Genomic DNA, 27,122 nt, shown 5'->3' on the forward strand with positions numbered 1-27,122 from the left:
AATACCATATTAGTAAGTAAATCATTCAGAAAATTCATCTGTTTTGAAACATTTAAGAATCTTTATTGGGCAAAGAATTAAACATATTCTGAACACCTCGGCAGTCGGTGATGGTTGAATGTGCAGGTGCGTTTTTTGGCATTTCTTCTGCACAAGTGTCTTGAACCATCTGAATTTGTCATTCATGGCATGACTGACATTAACATAATCCCTGCAGGATACGCAAGGAGGCGTTGGGACTTTCTGCATACTTAAGAAACAGCAGCACGACGGGCAGAAGAGCTGGAAGGTGTAAATGAGACAAGCAGGCAAAGCCATCCTCAGTGCTAAAATCGCTTTGTCACTCGGGTGGAGAAGAGCTGTGAGTTTGACAATATGATAATCTAAGGTAATGATCTGAAGGAGATCAAGTGCTCTTGAAGAAAGAAAGAAAGAAAGAAAGAAAGAAAGAAAGAAAGAAAGAAAGAAAGAAAGAAAGAAAGAAAGAAAGAAAGAAAGAAAGAAAGAAAGAAAGAAAGAAAGTGTTACTGTTAAAAAAGATGTAAAGGGTCTGGCAGTCTTAACTCATTCTCACTTTGAATTAAAACAAAATTTTGCAGAACACAGAAAGTTAATAATGTTAAATGTCGTTATATTCACAGCAAGAGTCCCAGCTGTCACAGCTGATGACAAGGCCACAGTGCAGTGCCACAGTCTGGTAAGCTTGAAGATCATTTTAGATAAACAGCTAAACCTGAACTGTTTGTGTTGAGCTGTGGAGCTCAGCAGGCTGAGCTGCTTGTTTTAGAGATTTGCCACTGAACCCAGCAGGATGAGGACTTAGAATAGAATTAAATTAAAAGGCATTTGCAATGTGCATTGTGAAAACCTGCCATCATATTTAAAATTGTTTTGAAAATGAGTAATGGCAGCAATATAAGAAGGGACATACAGCATGTTCTGAGATATCAGTGTGTTCCGAACAAAGCAGGGCTCTCTACACCTGACACCGTTGATGCAGACTTCTAAAAGTAACATCCTCATGGTGGATTTGGACCCCAGTTGTAGCTAAATGTTATTAAAGTAAGATTTCAGAGGATAGTTTACATCGCATGTTTACAGTGTCCTTAAAAAGTATTCACCCCCTTGGAAATGTTCACGTTTTATTGTTATTGTTATGCATGTTTGATTCACAATGGATTGAATTTGGCTTTTTTGACATTGATCATCAAAAAAGAAAAGTCTTTGATATCAAAGTGAAGACAGATCTCTGCAAAGAAATCTAAATCAGTTACAAATATAAAACACTAAGTATTCATCTGCATTGAGTCAGTGTTCAGTAGATTCACCCTTGGCAGCCATGACAGTCTTGAGTCTGTGTGCTCAGTTCTCTCTATCAGGTTTGCATATCTGAACGCTGACAGTTTTCCCCATTTGTCTTTGCACAACTGCTCAGGCTCTGTCAGATTGCATGGTGATTTTAAATGAACAATCTTTTTCTAGTCCAGCCATAAATTCTCATTTAGATTGAGAATCTAAACTGACTCAACCAATCTAAGACATTAACATTGTTGTTTTTCAGTCATTTCTGTGTGTAACTTTGGCTTTATATTTGGGGTTGGTGTCTTGCCGTGATACAAACCTTCTCTTAAGGCACAGTTTTACTCCAGGATTTCCCACTGTCTTGCTGAAGTGATTTTATTTGTTGCCGAGAATCATTCCCACATCATGAGACTGCCACCAACATGCTTTGCAGTGAGGATGGTGAGTTTTTGATAATGTACAGTGCTTCACTTAAAATAAGCACAGTGTTTAGTCTGATGGACAAAAATCTCAGTTTTGGTCTTATCAGACCATAGTACGTTCTTCCACCTGACTTCAATCTCCCATGTGCCTTAAGGCAAACTCTATCCCATATTTCACATGCGACTCTCTCTTCGCCACTCTACCATTGAGCTATACCTTGGGAAGCAACAGTCTCTCCAATTGTTTCCACTATAGCTTGTAACTCCTTTGGAGTTATCACAGATTCTTGTAGGCCTCCATAACTAGTCTCCTTGTACAATCACCCATCTTTTGTGGACAGTCTGCTGTTAGTAGATTAGAGCTGTGAAGTACTTTTCCCATTTCTTTATGATTGATTTATTTGAAATCCAAAAGATATTTAGTGACTTGGATATTTTTTTGTGTCTGACTTATGCCTTTCAGTCACCCTTTCATGGAGTTCCTTGAAGTGTTCTTTCATCTTCATAGTGTAGGTAAGACCACAATGCTGACTCACCACAATGCAGGTGTATTTATCCTACAATAAGATGACCCCTTTAACTCTCCATTAAACTAATGATGTGATTTCCAAAGCTAATTTGCTACTCCAGTGAAGATTTAGGTGTGTCATATACAATGCTATATACTGTATACCCTGCCGTTCTTTCTTATATTCTGTAAGTACCTTGAGCATGGGAAAGGCGCTATATAAATAAAATGCTTAATTATTAGTATTATTATATAGATAGATAGATAGATAGATAGATAGATAGATAGATAGATAGATAGATAGATAGATAGATAGATAGATAGATAGATAGATATCACTTCTGGACTATCTATCTATCTATCTATCTATCTATCTATCTATCTATCTATCTATCTATCTATCTATCTATCTATCTATCTATCTATCTATCTATCTATCTATTGCCAACATTTACAGCACTGATTTGGGACTCTCTGACCATAAAGCAGTATTTTTCACTGTCTCACTGCCTTTCCCTCCTCTTACCGGTAAACGACAAATTTCTTACAGAAGCCTTAAAAATATCTGTCCCTCTATCCTTTCTGGATCCATTTCCGATCTTTTACTGTCTTCACTTATTCCATCAACACTAGATATTCTTGTTGACCACTATAACTCAGCCCTTCATTCAGCATTAGATAAAACAGCTCCTTTAAAACATAAGGAGGTTTCCTTTAAACGTTCAGCTCCTTGGTATTATTCAGAATTGCAATCTATGAAAGCAGATGGCCGATGCCTTGAGAGAATGTCACGTAAGACTGGCCTCACTTTTCACATCCAGGCTTTCTCTGACCACCAAAGAGCTTACAGAGAAGCACTAACTTCTGCAAGAACACCCATTATGGCAAAATAATAGAAAATGGCCACGATAACCCAAGGGTTTTGTCCTCTGTAGTTAATAAAGTACTCGAACCCGCAACTACCTCTTCTACTGAAGTCTGTGAGGAATTCCTCCACTTTTTCCGTAACACAATTAAAGATCTAAATAATTCAACTAACATAAATACAACATCTGTTTATATCTCTCCCTGTTTTCCCACTCCATCCAGCTCCTTCTCTAAGTTCTCACCAGTCACATCAGCGTTTGTTAATAACCTGCTTTGTAAGATGAGGCCGACTACTTGTGTACTGGACCCCATCCCCAGCACACTACTTAAATCCTGCCTTCATGCCATAATCCCAACTGTTACAACAATAATCAATACATCCCTCGACACTGGGTTTGTACCGCTCACTTTTAAAATCGCTTCTGTAAACCCCCATATTAGAAAAGTCTGGTCTTGATGGTGACGATCTTAACAATTTTTGGCCTATTTCCCACTTACCTTTCCTGTCAAAAGTTCTCGAGCGTGTTGTAGCCTCTCAGCTCACCAATTACATAACCTCTAATAACTTGATGGAACCCTTTCAGTCTGGTTTCAGGGTGCAGCACAGCCGTGAAACTGCTCTGCTACGGGTAACCAATGATTTGCTTATGGCAGCAGACTCTGCACAAACCAGCATATTAATTCTATTAGACCTCAGTGCAGCATTTGACACTGTCAGACATCACATTCTACTATCCAGAATGGAGAACATGCTGGGTATCTCTGGCACTGCCCTCCAGTGGTTCAAGTCCTATCTGACTGATAGACAAGAGTTTGTTAGTCTTGGCAACAGCAGATCCAGCTCAGTGCCAGTCACACAAGGAGTCCCTCAGGGCTCTGTCCTTGGTCCTCTGCTTTTCTGTATTTACATGCTTCCCCTTGGTCATATTATCCGTAGCTAGGTTATCATTTTTATGCAGATGATACTCAACTCTACTTCAATGTTAAAAGTGAAACTTCATCAGAACTTTCTCAACTCACAACCTGCCTTATTGAAATTAAAACCTGGATGGAGCAGAACTCTTTAAAATTAAATTGCAACAAAACTGAACTCCTGCAAATTGGGACTAAAATGCAACTTAATAAAATGAGCTCCTTCCCAGTCCATCTTGGCGGTGATCTCATCAGACCTGCCTCTACTGTAAAGAATCTTGGTGTCATTTTTGATTCCTCCCTCTCTTATTCCGCCCACATAAATCACATTAAGAAACTTTCTTACTTTCACCTCCGTAACATATCCCGTGTTCGCTCTTTCGTCTCCTTCTCTAATGCTGAGAAACTTGTCCATGCTTTTATCACATCCCACATCAATTATTGTAATTCCGTACTGGCAGGTGCCCCTTCTAATCTTATATCACAGCTCCAGCTTATTCAAAACTCAGCTGCAAGAGTCCTTACTCGAACCAGCAGCAGCGAGCACATCACACCCATCCTGCTCTGTCTTCACTGGCTCCCTGTGTCCTACAGAATCGAATATAAAATCCTACTAATAACCTACAAATCCTTAAATAACCTCGCGCCAAACTACATCAGTGACCTTCTCTATCACTATGTGCCTGTCCGCCCACTAAGTTCCTCTACTTCTGGAAATCTTGTTGTGCCTCACACTAATCTACACTCCATGGGTGACAGGGCCTTCAGCTGTATAGCGCCCAGACTCTGGAATGACCTACCAAAATTAATCAGGTCAGCTGACTCCATGAAATCTTTTAAAAAACAACTCAAAACTCATCTGTTCAGGAAGGCTTTTAGCTCTACTTGACTTTATTACCCTTCTCTCAGTTTACCTCTCTGTCAAGATGCTCATGTAATCTGTAAGTGTGTGTGCGAGACCATCAATTATGTTGTCTGTTTTACACTGAATTCACTGTCGTAATCTTCTTTATTTATTTATCTACATACTGTATACCCTGCCGTTCTTTCTTATATTCTGTAAGTACCTTGAGCATGGGAAAGGCACTATATGAATAAAATGTTTATTATTATTATTAATAGATAGATAGATAGATAGATAGATAGATAGATAGATAGATAGATAGATAGATAGATAGATAGATAGATAGATAGATAGATAGATAGATAGATAGATAGAAAATTATTGTGTTTAAAATATGCATGAAATCTAAAGATGTGGATAAGTACGCAAAACATTGTTGCCTTGAAAATGGACATATTTTATTTTGTTTTATGGCTTTTTGTCATGTTTGTACTGATGCCCTGCAAATCCTCTTTTAAACTGCAAGGACAGACAAGGTATTTCTTTTAAAAACACAGTTTAGAACACTGTTTCAAATGTCAAACTAATGTATACCATTATAGTGAAAAATAGCTCAACTTGGAAAATACCACTTGTTGTTTTAAAATGCAACATACTTTAAAGTGTTGGATGAAATTGAGTATCCAGCAAAAATTCAGTGAACCACAGGAATAAGTTGTAAATAGCACACAAGAATGGAATTCACATCCCTAGGTATGTTAACAAACAATCTAGATGAGAACAGGCCATTCAGCCCAGCACCAGTTCTATCCATGAAATTCTTCCAAATAACATCAAGTCTAGTTTTGCAAATCCCCAACGTCTCACTGTCTACCACACTACTTGGTACCTTATTCCAAGTTTCTATGGTTCTCTGTGTAAAGATAAACTTCCTAATGTTGTTCAAAATTTACCCTTAACAAGTTTCCAGTTTTGTCTCTGTGTTCTTGGCAAACACGTTATAAAACAACAGTCTCGATCCACTGTACTAATTCCCTTCATAATTTTAAACACTTCAATTATGTCCCCTCTTAATCTTCTTTTGCTTAAACTGGCTCAGCTCATTTTATCTTTCCCGATAATTCATCCCCTGCAGACCTAGCTGCTCTTCTCTGGATGTTTTTCTGTGCTGCTACTCAAGATGAGGCCTCACCTGAGCATAACCTCCTTGGCCTTGTACTCTACACATCAGGGTGCTATATAACCTAACATTCTGTTAGCCTTCTTAATAAATGCTTCTGAACACTGTCTGGAAGTTGATAGTGTAGAGCCCACTGCGACTCCTAAATCCTTTTCATAAGGTGTACTTTTGATTTTCAGACCTCCCATTGTGTATTCAAACCAAATATTTTTACTTCCTACATGTAATACATTTACTGACATTAAATTTCATCTGCCACAAATCTGCCCAACCCTACATGCTGTCCAAGTTCCTTTGTAATTGTGATTCCAGAGAATCTTCCAATCCATCCGACTTGATATTGTCTCCAAACTCAAACAGCTTGTTATTTATATTCCTACCCAAATCCTTTATATATATTCAGAATAGTAACAGCCCCTAGTGCTGACCTCTGTGAGACACCACTCTTAGCATCACCCAACTCCCATCACACCCCTCTGTGTATATACTGTGCCCCCAGCAATATTCCACCCTGGGCAGCCTATATCTAGAATCCACCACTGCCTTTGGAATTTCCCCCAGTACATAATGACTTCCTACGAATATGTGTCAAAGAGTTTATATACTGTATACAGTATATTCACTAATCTCCTTAAGCATAAGAATAAATTTTATCTGGTCCTGGTGATTTGTTTGATTTCAGACTCAAAAACAAGAGACTGAGTGGGATCATATTTCAGATCTTCAAAATCCTCAAAGACATTGATAAAGTAGACCCAGTAACATTCTTAAGTGAATCACATACTTGAGGACGTCAGTGTAAATTAAGGGGAAGTGCATTTAGGACTGAAACAGGAAGCACTTCTTTACACAAAGAGTTGTGAGAATCTGGAAGAAACTACCAAGGTATGTAGTCCAAACAGAAATGTTGGCAACCTTTAAGAAGAATCTGGATGAGCTTAGATATTAGCTAAACAAGCCTGATGGAAGTAGCTATTAAAAGATGGGTAAATAGCCGCCATGAATGGATGCACATGGCCAGCAAAAATACTCAAGTACTCCATGGCATTCAAGCAAAGATTGGTTGGTATTAATGGGCGCAAAGTCTGCCAAGAAGACAGTAACCATGAAATAACTCATAAAATGCAGTACACAAAATACATTTGGTAATTTAACCGAGCTTTCCGTGTGTTGGCTTAGAATTGGTCTTAAAGATGTAATGAAGCTGAGCAGGCTGGTATGAAGTGCACTTCAAGTTTATTCACACCTACAACATGCCATTACGAATGCCCTTGTGACATAATAGACATGCCCTCCTTTTCTATAGCATCCCTGAGGGGACCAAATACCAAATACTCTCAATAGGCAGCTTCATATGGTAGCCCCTTTAAACAAAAGTACATTGTAGCAATTGTCATTTCCTAGAATTCTGTGAGGTTTTGTGCTAACATCTCAATGGAAAGAAAAAAAAGACAAACTGCAAGGTCTCAACATCACCTCCGACCCTCTGCTCTTCACGGCTGGCCGGTGGCATTGCAGGTTGTGAAGGACACATCGGCTTGACATCTGCTTTAGGCACCAACTGAGATCCTTAAGGGTCTTCACATAAAGGGGCATAGCACCTTGAGGCTGCCATTGATGTTGGGATCGCCAGTCTCAATGTCTCTAGCCAGATGGTTGCAGCCGACTTTCAGGCCTTTATTTTTTTCACTAAGCCACATCACAGACTTTGATTGCTTGGGCTTGGAGCCTGACAAACTTGGCAGTATGCTTTGGTGACATAACTGCAGGACAAAATGAATGCACAGGGAGCATTTTACTGTACAACAGTAGAGTGAAGAAGACTGTTGAAGTAGGCTACTAGCTGTACCCCAAACTTGCCTGCATTTTATTTTCTCTACTGTGCATAGTCACAAAGCCAGCAAATGTGTGAGGATACCATTGCAAAAGTATAAGGTAAGTATGAGGTAACAAATAAAATCGCATTCATGTTTGAAGTCGCAAAAATTAAACGTGTAAATGTAGACGATTAACTGTGTTACACTGCTACATACAATTGCGTTCTCAAGTGAAGCATCTTTTATACATTTAAAAAAATAACTAGCCCACTATTGCTCTTTATAATGGAACTTATAAGTTCCAGGGTCCAGTGGTTAAAAAAAAGCATTAAAACATATTGAATATGTCCGTTTTCCAAGCCCAAAATGTTATTGAGTATAGATCCTTGTCCTGATATTACACAAATATTGCAAAACAGCATATCGCTGTCATTTTAAAAAGAAAGAAAGAAAAAAGCAAACTATTGTTGTGAAATTCGGCCTTTTTAAGAGGAGTCCGTCTGTTTTTTTCAGTTTGCCTCTACTCCATCCATCTTCCTCTTTCAGCCTTGAGGGCATAGATTCACCTTGAATTTTGATGCCCAGATGTGAATTGTTGTCTCTGTTTTGTAGACAAGTAGACAATAATAACTGAAAAAGGACTCCCTTACAATTGCGTTGATTCTTTCACTATACGGACACTTATTTCATTATTTTGTAAAAATACTGCCTGCTACTGGTGAAATGATAAATGTGTGCATGTGCTTTAGTGAAAGAGAATATTGAGCATGTATGTAGCATGCAATCAAGTGATTATCCAGGGCAGGGTAGCAGGGAAGCTGAAGCCTCAATTCAGGAACAATCCCTGGACAGGAATACACACACACACACTTTAGGGCCAGTGTAGCAATGCTAATTCACAAAAGTTCAATTAGGATGAACTTAAGTAAATTCAGCACAGATGTTTTAGCACAGGTAGCGCAGTAGCGCAGAGCTGTCATTCCTGCCTCACTGCACCAGGATCTGCATGAGGTTTGCATGTTCTTCCCATGTGGTTATAGATTGATTATTATCAGTATGTCAGTGAGTTTACTCACTCAAACACACACATCGTTCTCAATTCATTTATTACCAACAGCAAGAGCAACTCATTATGCATTAAACAAAATGGCTAATTGGTTTGTGGTGCTTCAGTCTGTTCTGTCACACACTCTGCCTTTTTCATTTTCTGAGTTATTTTTTTATTGCCAAGGAAAGTGTTATGTGCAGGTTTGTTGGCTCTTTCAAAAAATCTACGAATTTTATTAAAAATACAATGCAGTGTGATCAGTTCAGTTCAGATGGATTGTTACTTGACAAAGTACAAAGAAATACATCTGCTCTTCTCACTTCTCTTCACACTCACTCTGTGGGATATACAACACAAAATGTAATGGGCAAAAAGTAGGTGCCATTTAGGAATAATGATCCTATGATTTGAGTGCTCGTGTGTCTCTTGTGTCTCAGAACATAACCACAGAAGAAAGAGAAAGGCGGAAACAAAATGAGCATAATATGCAGAATCTATCTTGCTGTCATAACTGCACCCACGGCAGTTATGAACAGAGAAGCGAGCAAGAAGCATACTTTTACTTTGAGAAAGTATTACTACCAATCTGTGATAAAATTTGTTTTTTCCTGTCCACTCCTATTGCATACATGCCTCATCAATGCAGAAGGCATGTTTTCTTAAATCAAAATCTTTGACACTTCAGAGTTGACATTTTCAGTAATTTTTAAGCCATTATTTAAAAAAATGGACCTCACTCCACTCCTCACTAGCTCCACATAAGCTATAAAACATAAGGACAGGCTAGTTATTTTTTAAAAATGTGCAAAATGCTAGTAATGGTGCCTGTCAAAGACAGGTAATAGAATAGTTCAAAAACATATTTGCTGTCTCTTGTTCTAAATGTATCTTCAGAAGGTAATGATGTTAAGTGAGGTCAAAGCCAGAGTGCAGTTGTACCTTGTGTGCAGTGAACACTGGTTACACGCAGGCATGGTCATTTTTAAAACTTTTAGCTTCACTTAAGGACACAGTTTCCCATGGCAGGTTAATGTATACCTGACAAAATAATATTAACTTGAAAAATATCAAACATATGCTTTAAGTGAACCCAGAATTTCTGAGAATGTGGGTACCCAGTGATGGATTGATGTGCCATTTCAAATGAGCCCCTGCACCACAGAATATTCCTTACCTGGACCCTGTACTGGACCAGACAATGTCGAAGCAAATGGCTGCACCACACAGCAGCGTAGATGCTTGATTTTATCATTTCCCCACCCAGGGGGGTTCATCTCTGGTATTTCTCTTACACTCCACACTTTTCTGTCATAGTCACCCATACTGACAAGTGAAATGTGACGCTAAAAACAAGCTCTACCCCCTCTGGTGCAAAAGTGAAACGGTGACTTGACAACATAAAGATTGCTGCACTGGCGATTCTGTAAACTGAAGGTATGAACCTGTGGTGAGGACCTGAAAAGACTGGCAATTCCCTTTGCAAAATGCCATGTGAGTCCTCAGGACCTCCATGGCGAAAAAGGAAAATGAATCCAGTGGAGCACTGCAAACCTAATATAAGGAGGAGGAGGATAAAACTTATATTGAAGATGGGATAAAATAAGATTTATGAAATACAGTAACATGTCAGGACTCAAGGCTCAGAGATTAATAGCTGGATTTGAAAATGAAAAAAAAAAATGATTACTTGTCTATTTCAAACCTGACAAATGTCGTGTTATACAGTCTGCCATCGTGGCAGGAAATGAGCAGAACCTGACTAAGAGGATTGCGTTTTGCTTATTGTGTCTGCAAAGATGATTCTATAAGTCTTTGATGAAATAAATAAGATAGATTCGCTTGTAGGGATTAGGCTTTGCTCATGAAAGAAAGGCTGACCACAGATGAATCTTTTCCTGAAGAACAAAAACACCCAACCTTACTAGGACTTGTTCATTTTGTGAACTGTACATTTCTGTCCAAACTGCCAGCCTCATGTCCAGCACTGTAGCTCATTCCACCGCCATAACATGGATGAAACAAGGTTGGCTGACACTTTTTTTGGAAGACATGTATGAAAATGGTATTAAATATAATAAACAGAGAAGAACAACACCATTTCAAAGAGTCTGCCATGATTCAATCAATAATCAATCAGGCCCTGAAAAACGAAGGCAGAAGGAGGAAATGATCAACTGAAATCAATGAAAAGCAAGTCTGATGAAATGTAAATACTGTATAGATTATGAAAACGGTTGAAGAAGAGACCCCTATTTTTGAGATCCAACTTAAAGCCATACCCTTTCTCCCTGTTTGGATTAATTGAAGAAACACTATTGGTGAACCAAACAAATCAGAAAGACTGAATAAACCCCTCTTTAAACGTTTGTGAGGAGATGCCCAGCTGGCATAAGGCTGCTGGGGCAAGGGTGCTACCAAGAAGGTGCAGGGCTAGGTTATGTTAAACAGAAATACAAAGAGAAAGAACCAGAGTGGCAGCAGGAGGGTTACCTGCATATGCCAATAAGACAAAAATTACGATCGATGAGATTCACCGATTCTGCTAGATTTGCAGATGACCATATTTGCTAAATGTTTACCTCTGTTTTTCTCTTAGGTAAACATTTTCCTTAGTGCCCCATGATGCTTTGTTGTGCCAGTGTGACATCACAGAGCTGCAGCAGTCGTGTTGGATGGGGATGTCACTGCCCAATCTTCGCCACCTGGTTGATTTGCATCACACATGCATACTGTAAGCGTACTCCACCTCAGAGTTTAAGGCAGTGACTAAATAATTTACGATTTATACACCCATGCGTGATGTCACTACTTGATTGGTACTCCAGCTGAGTTTGCACCCCAAATTTCTATAAAAAAAAAAAAAAAAAAAAAAAAAAAAGCATTATTTTCATTGGAGGCATGGGGGTGCGCAGTGGTCAGCATGGCTGCCTCACAGTTCAGTTCTCATTTTTGGCCAGGACAGAGCTGCAAGAGAGAACCAGCGCCTCATACCTTTGGAATCAACACCCATAAACACTGACAGGGAAAACGGCAAGCTCCACTACATGGGACCTGACTGGCCTGGGATACAAAGTCAGGGCCCTGAGCCTGTGAAGCAGCAGTGCTATCTAGTGAGCCAACAGGCTTCCCAAAAAGAAACTTGTATTTAACTAAGATTTCTATGTGTAAACAAAGCTAATAGCAGATGTGCTGACCTGACAGCCAGAGTGCACTTTGCACATCTCTAGGTAGATTTGCCAGCTTCTTTCTAACAGTGTGTTAATTAGGATCTTCTTGCATTTCTACTCATAATGACATTTTGCAAAATCTATCGAGAAATGTGTGAAATCATTCTCATTTCAGTAGGACTCTCTGTGGTGGTGGTGTAATGTTGGGGGAGAGTTCAATTACAGCTTGAAAAAGTCTTATGTCAGATTGATTTTCTTTCAGGTTTATGAATTATGACTAGAACTGTGTTTCTGTAGCTTTTGGTGAACCCAAGATAAATTATACATTCTCTCCCCTTTTCAGATCTTTGTTCCATATTTCTGTTAACTACTTGCTATATGATTTCAGCAATGCAAAGAAGAAACAGATTTTGAAGCCGTGGCAGAGAAAAATACGTGGCATAGCGGCTTCTGAAGCTGGAAAAGGTATTAAGCATGCCAAATGATACTCTTCAAAGTACGGCGTCTCTAATCTGTAGTAAAATTCTTAATGATACAAGCTACTTTATACATGACTAATGTACTTTATACATGAGGCATTACATTAGTCAAAGGTGGCATTTTATTTGAGGAACAATCTCCTTTTATTACTGATTTTATGATGAAAATATACATTTAGTAGACGTATCTAGACACGCATGCACACAAATGAACATTTTATACATTTAACATCTATCTATAATGTATAAACACACTTGAATATGTACTGTATGTTCTATTCTATATACAGTATGTATTAATGCTCTAGTAATCATGATTTGAAACTGGATGAATTTGACGATAGTGTAACGATAGTTACAGTATACTCTACATTTACTCTATTTCTGTGTGCATGCGTGTGTGTGTGTGTGTGTGTGTGTGTATATGTATGTATGTATATGTATATACAGTGCATCCGGAAAGTATTCACAACGCATCACTTTTTCCACATTTTGTTGTGTTACAGCCTTATTCCAAAATGGATTAAATTCATTTTTTTCCTCAGAATTCTACACACAACACCCCATAATAACAACGTGAAAAAAGTTTACTTGAGGTTTTTGCAAATTTATTAAAAATAAAAAAACTGAGAAATCACATGTACATAAGTATTCACAGCCTTTGCCATGAAGCTCAGAACTGAGCTCAGGTGCATCCTGTTTCCCCTGATCATCCTTGAGATGTTTCTGCAGCTTAATTGGAGTCCACCTGTGGTAAATTCAGTTGGTTGGACATGATTTGGAAAGGCACACACCTGTCTATATAAGGTCCCACAGTTGACAGTTCATGTCAGAGCACAAACCAAGCATGAAGTCAAAGGAATTGTCTGTAGACCTCTGAGATAGGATTGTCTCGAGGCACAAATCTGGGGAAGGTTACAGAAACATTTCTGCTGCTTTGAAGGTCCCAATGAGCACAGTGGCCTCCATTTATTGTATCAGTATGCTGCTGCTGAAGAATGTGAATTTCCCATTGGGATTAATAAAGTATCTATCTATCTATCTATCTATCTATCTATCTATCTATCTATCTATCTATCTATCTATCTATCTATCTATCTATCTATCTATCTATCTATCTATCTATCTATCATCCCTGCAGCAATCCACCAATCAGGCCTGTATAGTAGAGTGGCCAGACGGAAGCCACTCCTTAGTAAAAGGCACATGGCAGCCCACCTGGAGTTTGCCAAAAGGCACTTGAAGGACTCTCAGACCATCCCTACAGTGAAGCATGGTGGTGGCAGCATCATGCTGTGGGGATGTTTTTCAGTGGCAGGACCTGGGAGACTAGTCAGGATAAAGGGAAAGATGACTGCAGCAATGTACAGAGACATCTTGGATGAAAACCTGCTCCAGAGTGCTCTTGACCTCAGACTGGGGCGATGGTTCATCTTTCAGCAGGACAACGACCCTAAGCACACAGCCAAGATATTAAAAGAGTGGCTTCAGGACAACTCTGTGAATGTCCTTGAGTGGCCCAGCCAGAGCCCAGACTTGAATCCGATTGAACATCTCTGGAGAGATCTCAAAATGGCTGTGCACCGATGCTTCCCATCCAACCTGATGGAGCTTGAGAGGTGCTGCAAAGAGGAATGGGCAAAACTGGCCAAGGATAGGTATGCCAAGCTTGTGGCATCATATTCAAAAAGACTTCAGGCTGTAATTGCTGCCAAAGGTGCATCAACAAAGTATTGAGCAAAGGCTGTGAATACTTATGTACATGTGATTTCTCAGTTTTTTTATTTTTAATAAATTTGCAAAAACCTCAAGTAAACGTTTGAGCTGTTTTCCACAGCAGTGGCACTTTCTGAAGCCTTAGGGACAGACTGAACAAGTGACAGAGGACACCAGAAAGTTGGTCAGCACAGGTTTTAAAAACTTGAGGACTGACTCTATCTGCTCCCACAGCTTTTCCTGTGTGGCGCTTCCTCAGTTGTCTCCTTACTTGGTCTTCAGTCATGGACAGTCCACACTGATGGTCTGAGGTAGACTTGTCACTGGCCATTCCAGTTGATATGGTAGGAGTTGTTGATGTAGTAGGGATGGGATGGGGAGACCGGTCATTGGAAGAAGGTGGCAGTGGGAGGGAAAATCTATTTAAAAAATTGGCTCAGGGCATTAGTTTTTTCCACAACCCCTTCTAGCTCCTGACCCCTGGATTTCCACAGCAGGCTTATGAGGGTAGAGGGGAAAATAAATGCAGTAATAAGCAGGGAAGCCTGATGCAATCTGCAACAAAACTCCATCTTAAGAGAAGATTTGTTTTCTAGCAGGACAACAACCTCAAGCATAAAGCCAAAGCAGGTTACACTAGAATGACTTAAAAACAACAAAGATGATGTCCTAGGGTGGCCAAATCCAAGTCCAGATCTCAATTCAATTGAGAATTTGTGGCTGGACTTGAAAAAGGCTGTTCACTCACGATCTTGAACAGTGTGGTAAAGAAGAAAAATGACAGTAGTCTGGATGTCCACACTGATTCAAGGCTGTCATGGCTGCCAAAAGTGCACCTTCAACATATTGACTTGAAGTGGGTGAATACTTAGGCGATCAGTTATTTTGATTACTTACTGGAGATTTGTTTTAAGTTTAACTTTGAAGAATCTTTTACTGCTGATCATTGTGAAAAAAAAAAACAAATTAAATTGATTGTTATAAAAGGTCATATAATAATGAAACGTGAAAGGGAAAGTGGGTGAATACTTTTTTTTACCCTATATATGTTGTGGACAGGTAGAAATACATTTGTGGACATCAGTTTTTGTTGGGGTGCCAGCAGGGTCACCTCTTTTAATCGTATCACAAATAATATTAAACAAAAAGAACGCTCAGTGGCACTAATTATAATGGATCAGAAACAAAAAGCAGTTTTCTTTTAAAGGTAGTAACTCAGGTGGTAGTTCAGGCCCGAGATGAGATACCTTTCTCTGGGTCGTCTGCTCTTTATAGGCCCCTTTTGACCGGAGTCACTTGTCCTCACTGGGTGTGTTCTCGCCGCTGTGGGTGAAAAAACGAAATGACGGTGTTAGTGACAGCACCCTCTTTGCCCCGGGGTGGCATTGCTTACCTCTGATAAACCTGGAATGTGGTCCTCCAACATGCATGCATGACATATATTATATATATATAATATATAAAATATGTGTGTGTGTGTGTGCGAGTTTCGGTAGGTCACAGAAAGAAAAAATGTCAAAATGTAAAAGTTTTTTAGATATACAGGAGACAACCCTGGATACCAGGCCTTCACTTGGCAGTTGTTGGCACACACACAGACAAAGAGACACACTAACTCTTACCACACCAGTTTAAAGTCAGGTAACCTAACAAGGATGTCTGGGGATATTTATGGATGTTACAAAATAAAACAGTTCACCCTCTTTAATTTGGGCGTCTAATTCTACTACCTTAACAGTCATCATCAGCTTTAAGTGGGGCAGGTGCCATCAGGGACCTTTGCACACTGTGTGTTTTATATACATTAGTAACAATAACATGAGACTGCTGATGACCCAGATTCATAGGTAAACAGACCATCTAGGGCATGCAACTGAACTAAATTGCACATTAATCCTAAAATGAAAAAAATCATTGAAATGTCATGCCACATCTTCTGCTTTATTGCTGTCAATTCGTTCACTTTAAGCTCTCAATTAAATACAATATATTGACTGTTGAGAATTTCACAACATTTCTAATGCCAAACATTTTAAACACAGCTCTTCTCTAAAGATAATACATTTAAAAAACCGTATTATTTATTTACATAGAAAAAGTACATTTTAAGCTAGTTATTAAGGAAATAATTATTTTTATGCTCATATCATCATATATGATTATTAGGGAAAATGTAGCCATAAGTACAGGTTTTACTTAATCAGTAGCATTGTACAAGTATTTTGCTGAGTGTGTTGTTTTCTCTTAAGCTCTTGTCATGCCTGCATATATCCTGATATGTCCAGCCTGCTGCCACCTGTCCTAGTAAAACGGTAATCACTAGGAAAATCAGAAATGCATAATGACACAGCAATACTTGTATCTGTACATGGGAAGGCAAATCAATTACTTGTGAACTGTGCTTCAATAATTGGTCAAAAGAGTGTGTCACTCGTTCATTTTGTGAAGCTGCTTTTCCAAATAAGGGTAGCTGGGGCAGCATCACAAATGCAGTGCAGTAATTTGCCCAGAAGGAGTGCCCAGTGTGTTACAGGCCTCACTTGCCCATCGTCATTCATTTAACTCAACAGTTACCAGAAATTACACATCTTTGGCATGTATGTCTATGGCACCTGAAGTAAAACCACTGACAGTTTTAGGTCCTCTTGACCCCTTGAACCCTCTGACCACTCTTCAGACACCAGGTAAAAGTCCAATAATTATTTATTTGAACAATAAACAGTGCACAAAGCACCCTCCACTCCACAATACTCATAAATAAATAATCAATAATACAATAATCACAATCCTCCACTCCCAGACGCGTTGCCACCCTTCCACCCAGCTCAGCTCAACACTCTGGCCTTTCACAGTCCTTTTTATAGTCCTTGACCCGGAAGTGTTTCACCTTCTCTGTCTCTGTCTCTGTACCTTCTCGTGACTAGGAACACTTTTGGGTTAGATAAAAAATCCTTTCTTCTTCACCCCGAAAGCACGTCATTCCTCCTGTCCATGTGACTTGAATGTACTTCCGGGGCGTAGGGCAAATAATCGTTATTCCTCCCTACAGCGGCCCCCACGGCATCCAGCAGGTTTGGGGATAAAAACTGCATTGTCCAGAATTCCCTGCTGGCATTTGGGGCACCGCCATGCTGCAGAAAGGGCTCCACCTGGGGGTATTGGCCGGGATGAATGGCCGGCCACATATCACAGTACCCTTCTCCCAGCGAAAAACCATGGTTTGGAGCGTCCAGCCCCGCGAGGGACATCTTCCTTCAAGGTGATCCAAAAGGCGGACCTCGGCGATCTCGTTGACACTCCCGTGCAAACCTAGGAGGAACAGTATAAAAGTAACTATTTTGGTCCCCTGTCCTCCTAGGACAACGTCTCCATCCGTGGCCCGGCCTGTGGCATTCATAGCACAGCCGCAGTCCTCTTGGTAGTCTCTCTTTTTTAGACCTGAAGCTCCTTGGAACATCTGGCTCCACCCTTTTCTCCGCTGAGGAGGATTTTTCGGCCGCCCTTAAACTTTCCAACTTATCAGGAGACCCCTTTTTTATTTTAGTGATCTCCTGTTTAATCTGGAGCTTGTGCACAGTTTGGGTCTCCCAATGAATAAAAGAGAGCCCCTTTCCTATCTGCACCCCTTTAGATTTAACAACGACCGGTGGCGGCGTCTTTAGATCCGCCTCGCTCCATAAGACAGCACTGTTCAGCTGCTCCAGTACGATCGGATCTTCCCCCGCCCACTTGGTCATTGTTTCAGACTCTTTTGTAGGGTTCACAGAGGATTGGCACCCGCTACTGAACAATTGCGGGTCCGTTCACTCTGTGTCCCTCTATTATGTACGGTACGGGTCTCGCTTACCTGCACCATCGCATTCTTTAATACGGGAGGCTCCCAACCAAACCGCCGCAGGTATTCTTTCACCTTCCTCAATGGCGCTTCGGCCACTGCTCCCAATTCTCCGATGATCCTCTCAATGTTTGTCAGGATCTGCAAGAAACTACTTATGGGTTCGATTAACTTCTCGAGTTCCCGCAAGTCCAAAATGTTATTTACTTCGACCGGAGGCAAGCTTACTTCCTTATTCACCTCACTTACCGGCTGGGAGCCAATGAGCACGCCCACTGCTGGCGCATGCTCTGACGGGTCTCGCGGAGGCTTCTGGGAATTGGAGTTTTTATTGTCTGAGGGCCGGGTTGCCTTCGGCGAACTGCGGTCTGTCTTTATTAATTTATCTGCAGCCCGATCAGCCACTTCCCGGCCCTCCTTACCTTCTTGCAGGGTGAGCGGTGCTTCGCTCGCCTCCCCCTTCCCCTTTAAAAAGTCCAAGTCCGTCTTTTCGCCGACGAAGGCGCAAACACAACATCTTCGGGTTGGGTCACGTGTCCCTCGCCGGCAGCCGACATGCGGAAGTCTGTAGTCCCTCTCACAGGCTCGAACGAGAGCATACCACCTTTTGTATGCGCTTTGTCTGCATCCCGCAGAGCCTCCGGATGATGATTTCCGAGGTATGTGCATGGTACAAAGTGTGTTATTTTAAAAATATTTTCCACTATATTGCCGGCACATACCTCGATGCATTCTTCCTCCGTAGGCTTCTCCCGATCCGTGTGGTCGCCCCTACTCTCATCCCGAGCGTCGGCCATAACGAGTAGAGCTTTTCCACTCGTGCTGCCGTTCTGCTTACCCCTCTTCTTTCCCATGATGGACTTGGTGCAGGTAGGTTCTGGCGATGTTATTACGTGTTCTGACGCTGCCGTCTTCGGGTTCTCTGTCAACAGAATTTTTTTAAACAGGTCCTCTGCCAAACCGACGGCCAGAAAATCCTGCCCGACTACGCCACTGTGACAGTTTTAGGTCTTCTTGACCCCTTGAACCCTCTGACCACTCTTCAGACACCAGGTAAAAGTCCAATAATTATTTATTTGAACAATAAACAGTGCACAAAGCACCCTCCACTCCACAATACTCATAAATCAATAATCAATAATACAATAATCACAATCCTCCACTCCCAGACGTGTTGCCACCCTTCCACCCAGCTCAGCTCAACGCTCTGTCCTGACTAGGAACACTTCCGGGTTAGATAAAAATCCTTTCTTCTTCACCCCGGAAGCATGTCATTCCTCCTGTCCATGTGACTTGAATGTACTTCCAGAGAGCAGAGAACTTGTGTACGACAGGGTATGAGCTACCGTGGAAATGTGCGTGGCTTTACGCCAAGTTTTGGTTTTATACATCGAGATTTGAACATGGAAACGTTCTTACGCAACATTTTTGTGCATACGCACCGTTTATACATGAGGCCCCTGGTGATTTGCAGTGGTGTGTGCTGCACGGCATCATTATTGTTAATCCTTATGTCTCACTGATTGATTCTTCAGTCACAGACAAATGTCCTTTCTGTGGAGAGACAGAGAGAGAGATTGTCGTTCACCGTTTTCTTTTCTGTACTAGACTTAGACCTCTTTTAAATGTTCATAACTCTGTTTTTAGTGTTACTTAGCTTGCCTTTTAATGATTGTGCATTTATTTATGGTGTTACCGGAAATAGTAATAATCAGGAGGAATGTCAAATTGGGAATTTCCTGATTGGGCAGGCCAAGTTGGCCATTAATAAATCAAGAAGGGAGAAAAACAAGTCAAACAGGCAATGTGACATGATGAGATTTCATGAACTTGGGAAAGTCAGAGTTTATTTAGAATATAAATTCTACAAAATGACCACAAACGTGAATTCTTTTGTAGAAAGATGGTGTTTTCATAAGGCAATTTGTAGAGTTGATTTTTCTTATTTCTCTGTCTCTAGGTATGTCAGAGGACCGTGACTTTGTGAAGTGGGGTCCAGCCTTACGTGCGGAGGCAAAATGGGGGGGGTGGGGGGATAAGGGGAGGGAGAGAAAGCGAGCAGGCTATATCTAATCTATCCTTTTAATCCTTATAATTATAACTAAAAACGTAACAATAGGCTGCATGGCAATAACTCATGGGGAAATAGGAAATTAAGGTTAAAGCTGTCTTACTTCCAGTTAAGTCTATAAAATGACATCAAAAACTCAGAATCAATATCTCCATGATGGGACAGTTACTTTGTGAGCTGGAATGTTAAAGGCCTGAATCATGAATTAAAGAGAAAGAAAGTACTCTCTCACCTAACAGGTTTAAATTATGTGAATTTCCCCTTGGTATTAATAAAGTATCTATCTATCTATCTATCTATCTATCTATCTATCTATCTATCTATCTATCTATCTATCTATCTATCTATCTATCTATCTATCTATCTATCTATCTAAATGCTAAAATAGTATTTTTACAGGAGAAATATCAATTCGATGTTGGTTTCTTTTTGGGGTGAGTTGGGTTTTTCTCAACATCTTTCTTTCTTTCTTTCTTTCTTTCTTTCTTTCTTTCTTTCTTTCTTTCTTTCTTTCTTTCTTTCTTCAGTCACCATCTTTTTGTGCTCTGCTCCTTACTCATTGGTGATGTTAGTCCTTTAAGGGTTGTTTTGACGAGGATCTCCTTTAACAAGACACCTGAGAGTCTTCATATACAAATTGTGGGGGATCTGTCAAAATAAATGTTAAAGCCTGCTAATGTGTTATAAAGCAGAGCGTGCCCATTACTGGGTTTGTGAGAAAGCACTGCAACAGTTGGCAGAGAGCCCTTCAATGGCAGGGAGGAAAGACAGTATTCTGTGGGGACTTCACTGGATGGAAGGTGCTAAATGCATGAACCAGTCCAACAGGCAAGAGAAGCACATTCATTTAACAAAAGAGAGGGGGCAGAGACCTTTATAGTAAAAAAGAAAAATTAAACAGCAGCCCTATGCAGTTCTTAGTGCTTGCCTTGGTCACAATGATGCTCTAGGATAGCAGAAAGTGATAGAGACTGCTGACATGGAGATACCAATGGTGTTCACATTTCAGGAGAACACTGCTTCACACCTGAAATGATGTCCTTTTTGTCCCACGTACTTATCCTCATGATTATTTAGCCATGTTAGCACTGCACACCCTGTGCCTAATTGTGGTTGTTCTTCATGATGCAGGGTAGAAGTACAAAATGGCAAGAGATTTGTTTGCAGATTGTGTGTCCCTGTATGATGCCTCTCATCAACTTTAGATATGCACATCCTAAGAGATTGCATTCTCCATAGTTAATTTACTGCATGTTTTTAATACCAGAGTACAATGTCAGTGTTTAGCCAGCAAAGCAGCACAAATGGAACCCTTGATTCCATGGGGTATTATGCACATGAACTGTGTGCGGGACTGCTTGAACTCACTCGATTAGGTGAGCTTTCATCAAGTCACATAGCTATCTAGGGCATGCACACCATGGAAAAAAAAGAAATCCCAAATGCAGACTTTCAGCCCACAACAGTTTTAAAATGAAATTTATTTGGCTAAAGCCAAATAGCTTAAAATCAATGTGAAGAAAACAAAATGCAAATCTAGATTTTTTTTTTTTTTGCAAAAGACAAGAAAAATGATCTGTAGCTCAGGAAAGATAATTACCTTTGCCTCTGGGGAAAAGACTTCCTGTTGCAATTCTGAAGATGATGTGTTACCATAATCAAACAACAGAAGGCTCTGATGCAAATAATCAAATCTGAGGGGCTTGTCAGGATCAGCTATTTATGACAGACGCAGAAACCTGTCCATATTTGAAAAATGAGTCAGTTGTAACAATTTAAGGATAAACAGAACTGTTTAGACCGCACACCTAATAAGGTATCTGACATTTGTTAGTGTCTCGTTAATGAAGCATGAACAATGGGCAGAAGGTCGCAGATTTCTTATCCAAAAAGCAGTGTAGTTGGGCGGTCTTGATCCTGGTGGGCCGCAGTGCCTGCAGGCTTTTGCTCCAACCAGTTTCTTAATGAGAAGGAAATTCTTCAGGTTTATTGAGCATGCCATTCACTTAAATATGCATCTTATTGTACATGTAATCAGTTTGCTGTATTTACTGAAAGTCCTTGTAGACTACACATTACATTTTTGGCAAAATCAACAAAATGGACTGGAATGCCTCTGTACCTTGATGTTTATATTTCTATTTTTATTTCAGTCTGTTTTATTCAAAGTAAATACCTAATGATGAACACACAAACAAGATAATTGCAGCAATTTAGCTAGTTAGCTGTTGTCTATCATGTTATTTGTGACTTAATTACTTGCTGGCTACAAAATACAAAATGACAAACTTTAAAGTGAATTACAATGAATCAAAAAATTAGGAAAATGTGCCGTTAATTTTCAAAGAGAAGTCAAATTAATCTTATTGTTCATTTATGAAGCAGCAGACAAAGAGTTAGTCTTAAGATTAAACAATAATGTTAGAAATTGGTTGGAAACCTGCAGCCAGTGTGGACCCCCAGGACTGCCTACCCTGAAGCAGACAGAGGTTCATCATCGACAACATTCCAGTAAATCTGAGTAAACACAAAAGTGCCACTCCATGCTGGAGATGTCATTTCAAACCCTGAATTTTATTGAAAGAAAAATGAAAATAAACACACAAACACAATTACAAACTAAATAAACCTTCACACAGGATAATGAACTGTAAAAAAAATATTTAACAATAGGTATGTATTTATATATTTGGTAAATCTACTACTGTAGCCTTCATGACACCAAATGTAGTCTTTGAGGGGGACTAAAAATAGGAATTTAAAAAAGGAATTTAAAAATAAATGAAACAGTTGCTACCAGTTTTAAAACAAGACTTTCCAGCCTTTAGCTTCAGATTCGTATCTCCCAAATTACATTTTAATTTTATTTTTGACTGCACTGCGATTTCACATGGAAGTTTTTCCCTTTTTTAGTGGAGATGTACAATTTAAAACCATGATGTAACCTCCCCTGCCCCCTTGTATGCATTGAAATAAATCTAATCTGCCCCAGCTTTTCGGCAGGCTGATTTCATTTTACAACAAAACAGACTTCAAAGAAAATCAAAATAGCTTTCAGCATAATTTAGATGTCTCATTTCAATCAAAAAGAAAGCTCTTGACATTGAACCAATTTACCAGTTGTGCCCCCCTCCAACCACCCACTATATCTAGAAAGTAGGGTTTCCGCGTTGCAGAACCGACAGAAACTCACATTTCTTGGTTAACTGTCTGCAGCTCTTGCACATCAGACCGTATATACAGGACTAGCCTGCAACTGAATCCCCTTCAGAAGTGAGTCTGTGCACTGGGACCATTCTAGTGTCAACTAAGTGACCCCCTCACACTTAGTATCCCTGTTAAAAAATATAGCCATGCTAGATAAATGTCTCTCTTCAGGGAACAACATTAAAGAACGTAACAGTATTTCATCTATCAAAAGGGATGAGAAAAGGAGCTGCTGTAAACATTTTGTTTGATAATCTGTACCATACTGTGATCACAGCCCACCAGACTTAACATTCTGCTCTGTGACTCCTCTAATAGGCTTTTAAGCTAATCACTGCTTTAACCTACTTGCTTTGGACAAATATGACAGATTTAACCATCCTAAAACTTAAAAGAGCAAAATTGCCTTCGGCAGACAGAGACAAAAGGCCCATTTTTCATAAAATTTTAAATATTTGTTTTTAAAAAATACTCACATGTAAAGCAAATTGCTTCAGGGATACCTTCATGAGGGTATGGGTCCACTTTGGAGCAGATAAATAATGCAAAGCAAAAATACCATACACCTTAAGACAACAGTCATTATTACAGCGGGGCATCTGACCCTGACAGGGGGGATATTTAATGGAGAACAAAAACATTTCTACGTATGGAACATACTGCACATCAAACACAGTCTCGTGGGAGAGGCACATTTTTTTTTTTATGGTCCGTATGATGAATAAAATTATTCCGATGTTGGCCTTTCCCTTGTGTATAATTATAGGCTCTTCTCGATCCAACGCTGGCTGAATGAAAGTGTTCTCAAGACTGGTCAGCCCGTCTCAATGGATTCTGAAATTAAATTAAAGTTGTCTCGACAATGATGGAACTTATATTGTATAGAAGAACATTGCCTTTTTCTATTAAGAATATTAATTTAAAATTGAACTTTCAAAATAAGACTGTGTGTGTGTGTGCACATTAATATATATATATATGTATATAAATATATTTATATATACCCTGTATACACACACACACACACGCACACACACATAGATAAGCAGGTATTTTATATATTCTGACACACTCATAGTGCATCATTACAAGCCTTTCATAGTCCGCTGGTGGGCAAAAGTCTTAACGAGACGGGCTTGTCTTTGTACATACATACATTTACTTAAGTTTAAAAAAAAAACTTCAGATATGTAGATTTACATTTTCATTGAACTTCCATATTCCATTCAAACGGAATATGCTGTATCCAAGTTTCCCCAGGCTATCCAATATAACAAGAACTGAATAATCTTAACAGGACTTGTTCCTTTCTCTTAAAAACTTGCGCTTCTTCTTTTTTTTTTGGCTTTATATTATGCCAAGTTGCATTGTACTACAAATTGTGTTCAAAAAGCCTTCTCGGTTTCACAGATTGCTGAAAGTTGAGAATTAGCTACACATGAAACGCTTAGCAACTTTGTCTGGCTTTCGAAGTGCCATCCGTTCTCTGAGAGCTGGTTCAAATATCACTGGCCTCGGCTCGCTCGTAAAGTGCTTTGAGCTTCTCAAACCGAGGCCCCCACTCCTCAAGGTAATCATAGCTCTTGTCCTCTTCCAGGCCAGCTGAGCTGAATGAGCTGAGGCTCCCTGCCAGCGAGCCACCTCCTTCCGTGGAGTAGACCTGCAGTGAATCAAAGGGGGGCACTTCCTGGCGCTGATCGGTGTCTCTAATGATGTCGCATAAATAGCGAGCCAGATCCTGGCTGGAGAATGACAGACTTTTTCGGGATGGGTTAAAAATACCTTGCAGCTGATTTTTTGAAGGTGGAACATCTCTTCGCAGAGGTGCTTTTTCCTGCTGGCGATGCGATCCCCCGGGCCTAGTATAGACTGAAGGAGCTGGACTGGGCTGGAGGGATTTTTGTAGTTCTGCCATGTCGTAGGCGTTCTGTAAGCAAGAGAACAATAACGGTTCAATAGTTTGACTAACAGCAGAAGTACGGCTCATGGGCACATAGATGTATATTGGGTGACGCCCCCCCAAGATTTTAGCAGCCCGCCTACATCAGTCTGCACCAAAGAAAAGTATAAATGCTTTAGAACTGAAATCTTAGACTTACAACTTTTTTTTGCTTTTGTTTATAAGCAAGGACCCCTACTGATTTGTTATTCACTAAAGGCAATAATCAATTAGAACTCTTATGCTGCTTACTGCCCCGCAGACATCCATTCTGATTGTCTCGTCCCTCGGATCTTCTTAATATAAATTGATGAAAATAGAGAAATATGTTTAAATGCACATGATGTATCTCGCTCACAGCTTCAGTGCCACTTTGAATCACAGAGCAAAGGTTTGACTTGAAGTAGAAATAATTAAATTAATGTTGTCATTAATGCCTCAACAGCTGGTTTGGAAATAAAACGTCCCTATTAGAGAATATTGCTGGAGGAGAGCTGTAAACCTGCCATAGTGGTGAAGCCGAAGGCAGCCTAAAAGGATTTCAAACATGTTGATCAGCAGTAACAAGCCTAGCAGGATAGGAGCTCGGAGAAACAGTCGTAACGAGTGACAGAGACAAAGAAGCGCAGTAAATTGAGCTGCAGGAGTCCATCTGAAGGTAATGACTGTGTTCTCTGACACATAAACCCATCTTCATTTTTAATCCGTACATGTCTGTTAATATTAATGAACACAATAGGATTTTCATACTCGGTGATTTGAAGGTGTTCAAGGGTTTGAGACGGGTTCTGCTAAGAAGGAGGACAAAATTTGTTTATGGATCTGCCACATGCATTATCGAATGAGTCTTTGAGGGAGTACTGTATGGCTTCTCTCCATCATTGTACCCTTTAATTATTCCTTAAAGTCTGAAATTCTAAAGTTTGGAACATCCTTGAAAATAAAATTTAAAAGCATGTTATCTGTGCCTGTTAATAGAGCTGCCAGCAGACAAATCTTCACTGGCAAGGTGGAAAGGCAACAGTCTGTGAGTATTCTACCAGCAAGCGGGGGCTACATGTTGGAGTGGTCACAGCCCGTCCAGCAGGGAAAGAAAGAGTGTCCTTTGGCAAGCCTTGAGAAGATTTGAGAAAGAAAGCAGAGAGTTTTCAGAGACAAAGTATAAGCAGGAGATTGCAGATGCTGTGATACGGACCGTGTTCACACTGCCGGAAAGCCCTTAAAGTGAAATGCTTCTGGTTTCTCTACTTTTTACTAACTAGTGCTGCAGCACTGGTGTGTGCTGGGTAGTGAATTGGTTCACAGTACACCATTCCCTTAATGTGACTGATGAAGTAGCCATTTTAGAGTTGCACAAACAGTCTATGTCTCATGGCTGTTCTGTGCGATGCTAATCAAAAGTACAAGGTGGAGTTGCTTTTATTTGCAGATTCCATATTTATGTAGGATATCATTCCTCTAGTTAGATGCCTGCAAGATTCTAACAGAGAAAAGGGACTGATAAAATATCATGTACTCTTAATGCCAGGGAAGGAAGAAGGCTACCATATGCACATCCTAAAGTAATAGCATGCTACATAGATGATTAAAGGTATATTCTGCACTAAGATTTCGGTATGCAGCACTAATGGGAATTAATTGCGTTTTTTGAACTCTCAGTATTTTTTTTGCCCATGCCACAATACATGTGTGCTTTTCCATGATTTAGTGTTCCCTGGTTACCATCCTGAATTAAGTTCTCTTTCTGCACTTTCAAAGAGAACACCATATCAAAAGACTTTATTAATAAAGTAAAATTGTTTATAAAC

General features: G+C 39.9%; 1 protein-coding gene across 2 annotated transcripts in view; it reads right to left on the reverse strand.

Moving 5' to 3' along the window:
• Positions 1 to 22,931: 22,931 nt before the first annotated feature.
• Positions 22,932 to 27,122, reverse strand: part of si:ch211-186j3.6 (neural-cadherin) — a 631,675-nt gene continuing 627,484 nt past the window's right edge. For both annotated transcript variants that reach the window (XM_051932159.1, XM_028809678.2), the window contains exon 33: positions 22,932 to 25,302. In XM_051932159.1, coding sequence (XP_051788119.1) covers positions 24,874 to 25,302 — 429 coding nt within the window. In that variant the 3' untranslated portion in view covers positions 22,932 to 24,873. The remainder of the gene's footprint in view (positions 25,303 to 27,122) is intronic.

The sequence above is a fragment of the Erpetoichthys calabaricus genome, chromosome 9 (assembly GCF_900747795.2).
Source record: "Erpetoichthys calabaricus chromosome 9, fErpCal1.3, whole genome shotgun sequence".
NCBI lineage: Eukaryota > Metazoa > Chordata > Cladistia > Polypteriformes > Polypteridae > Erpetoichthys > Erpetoichthys calabaricus.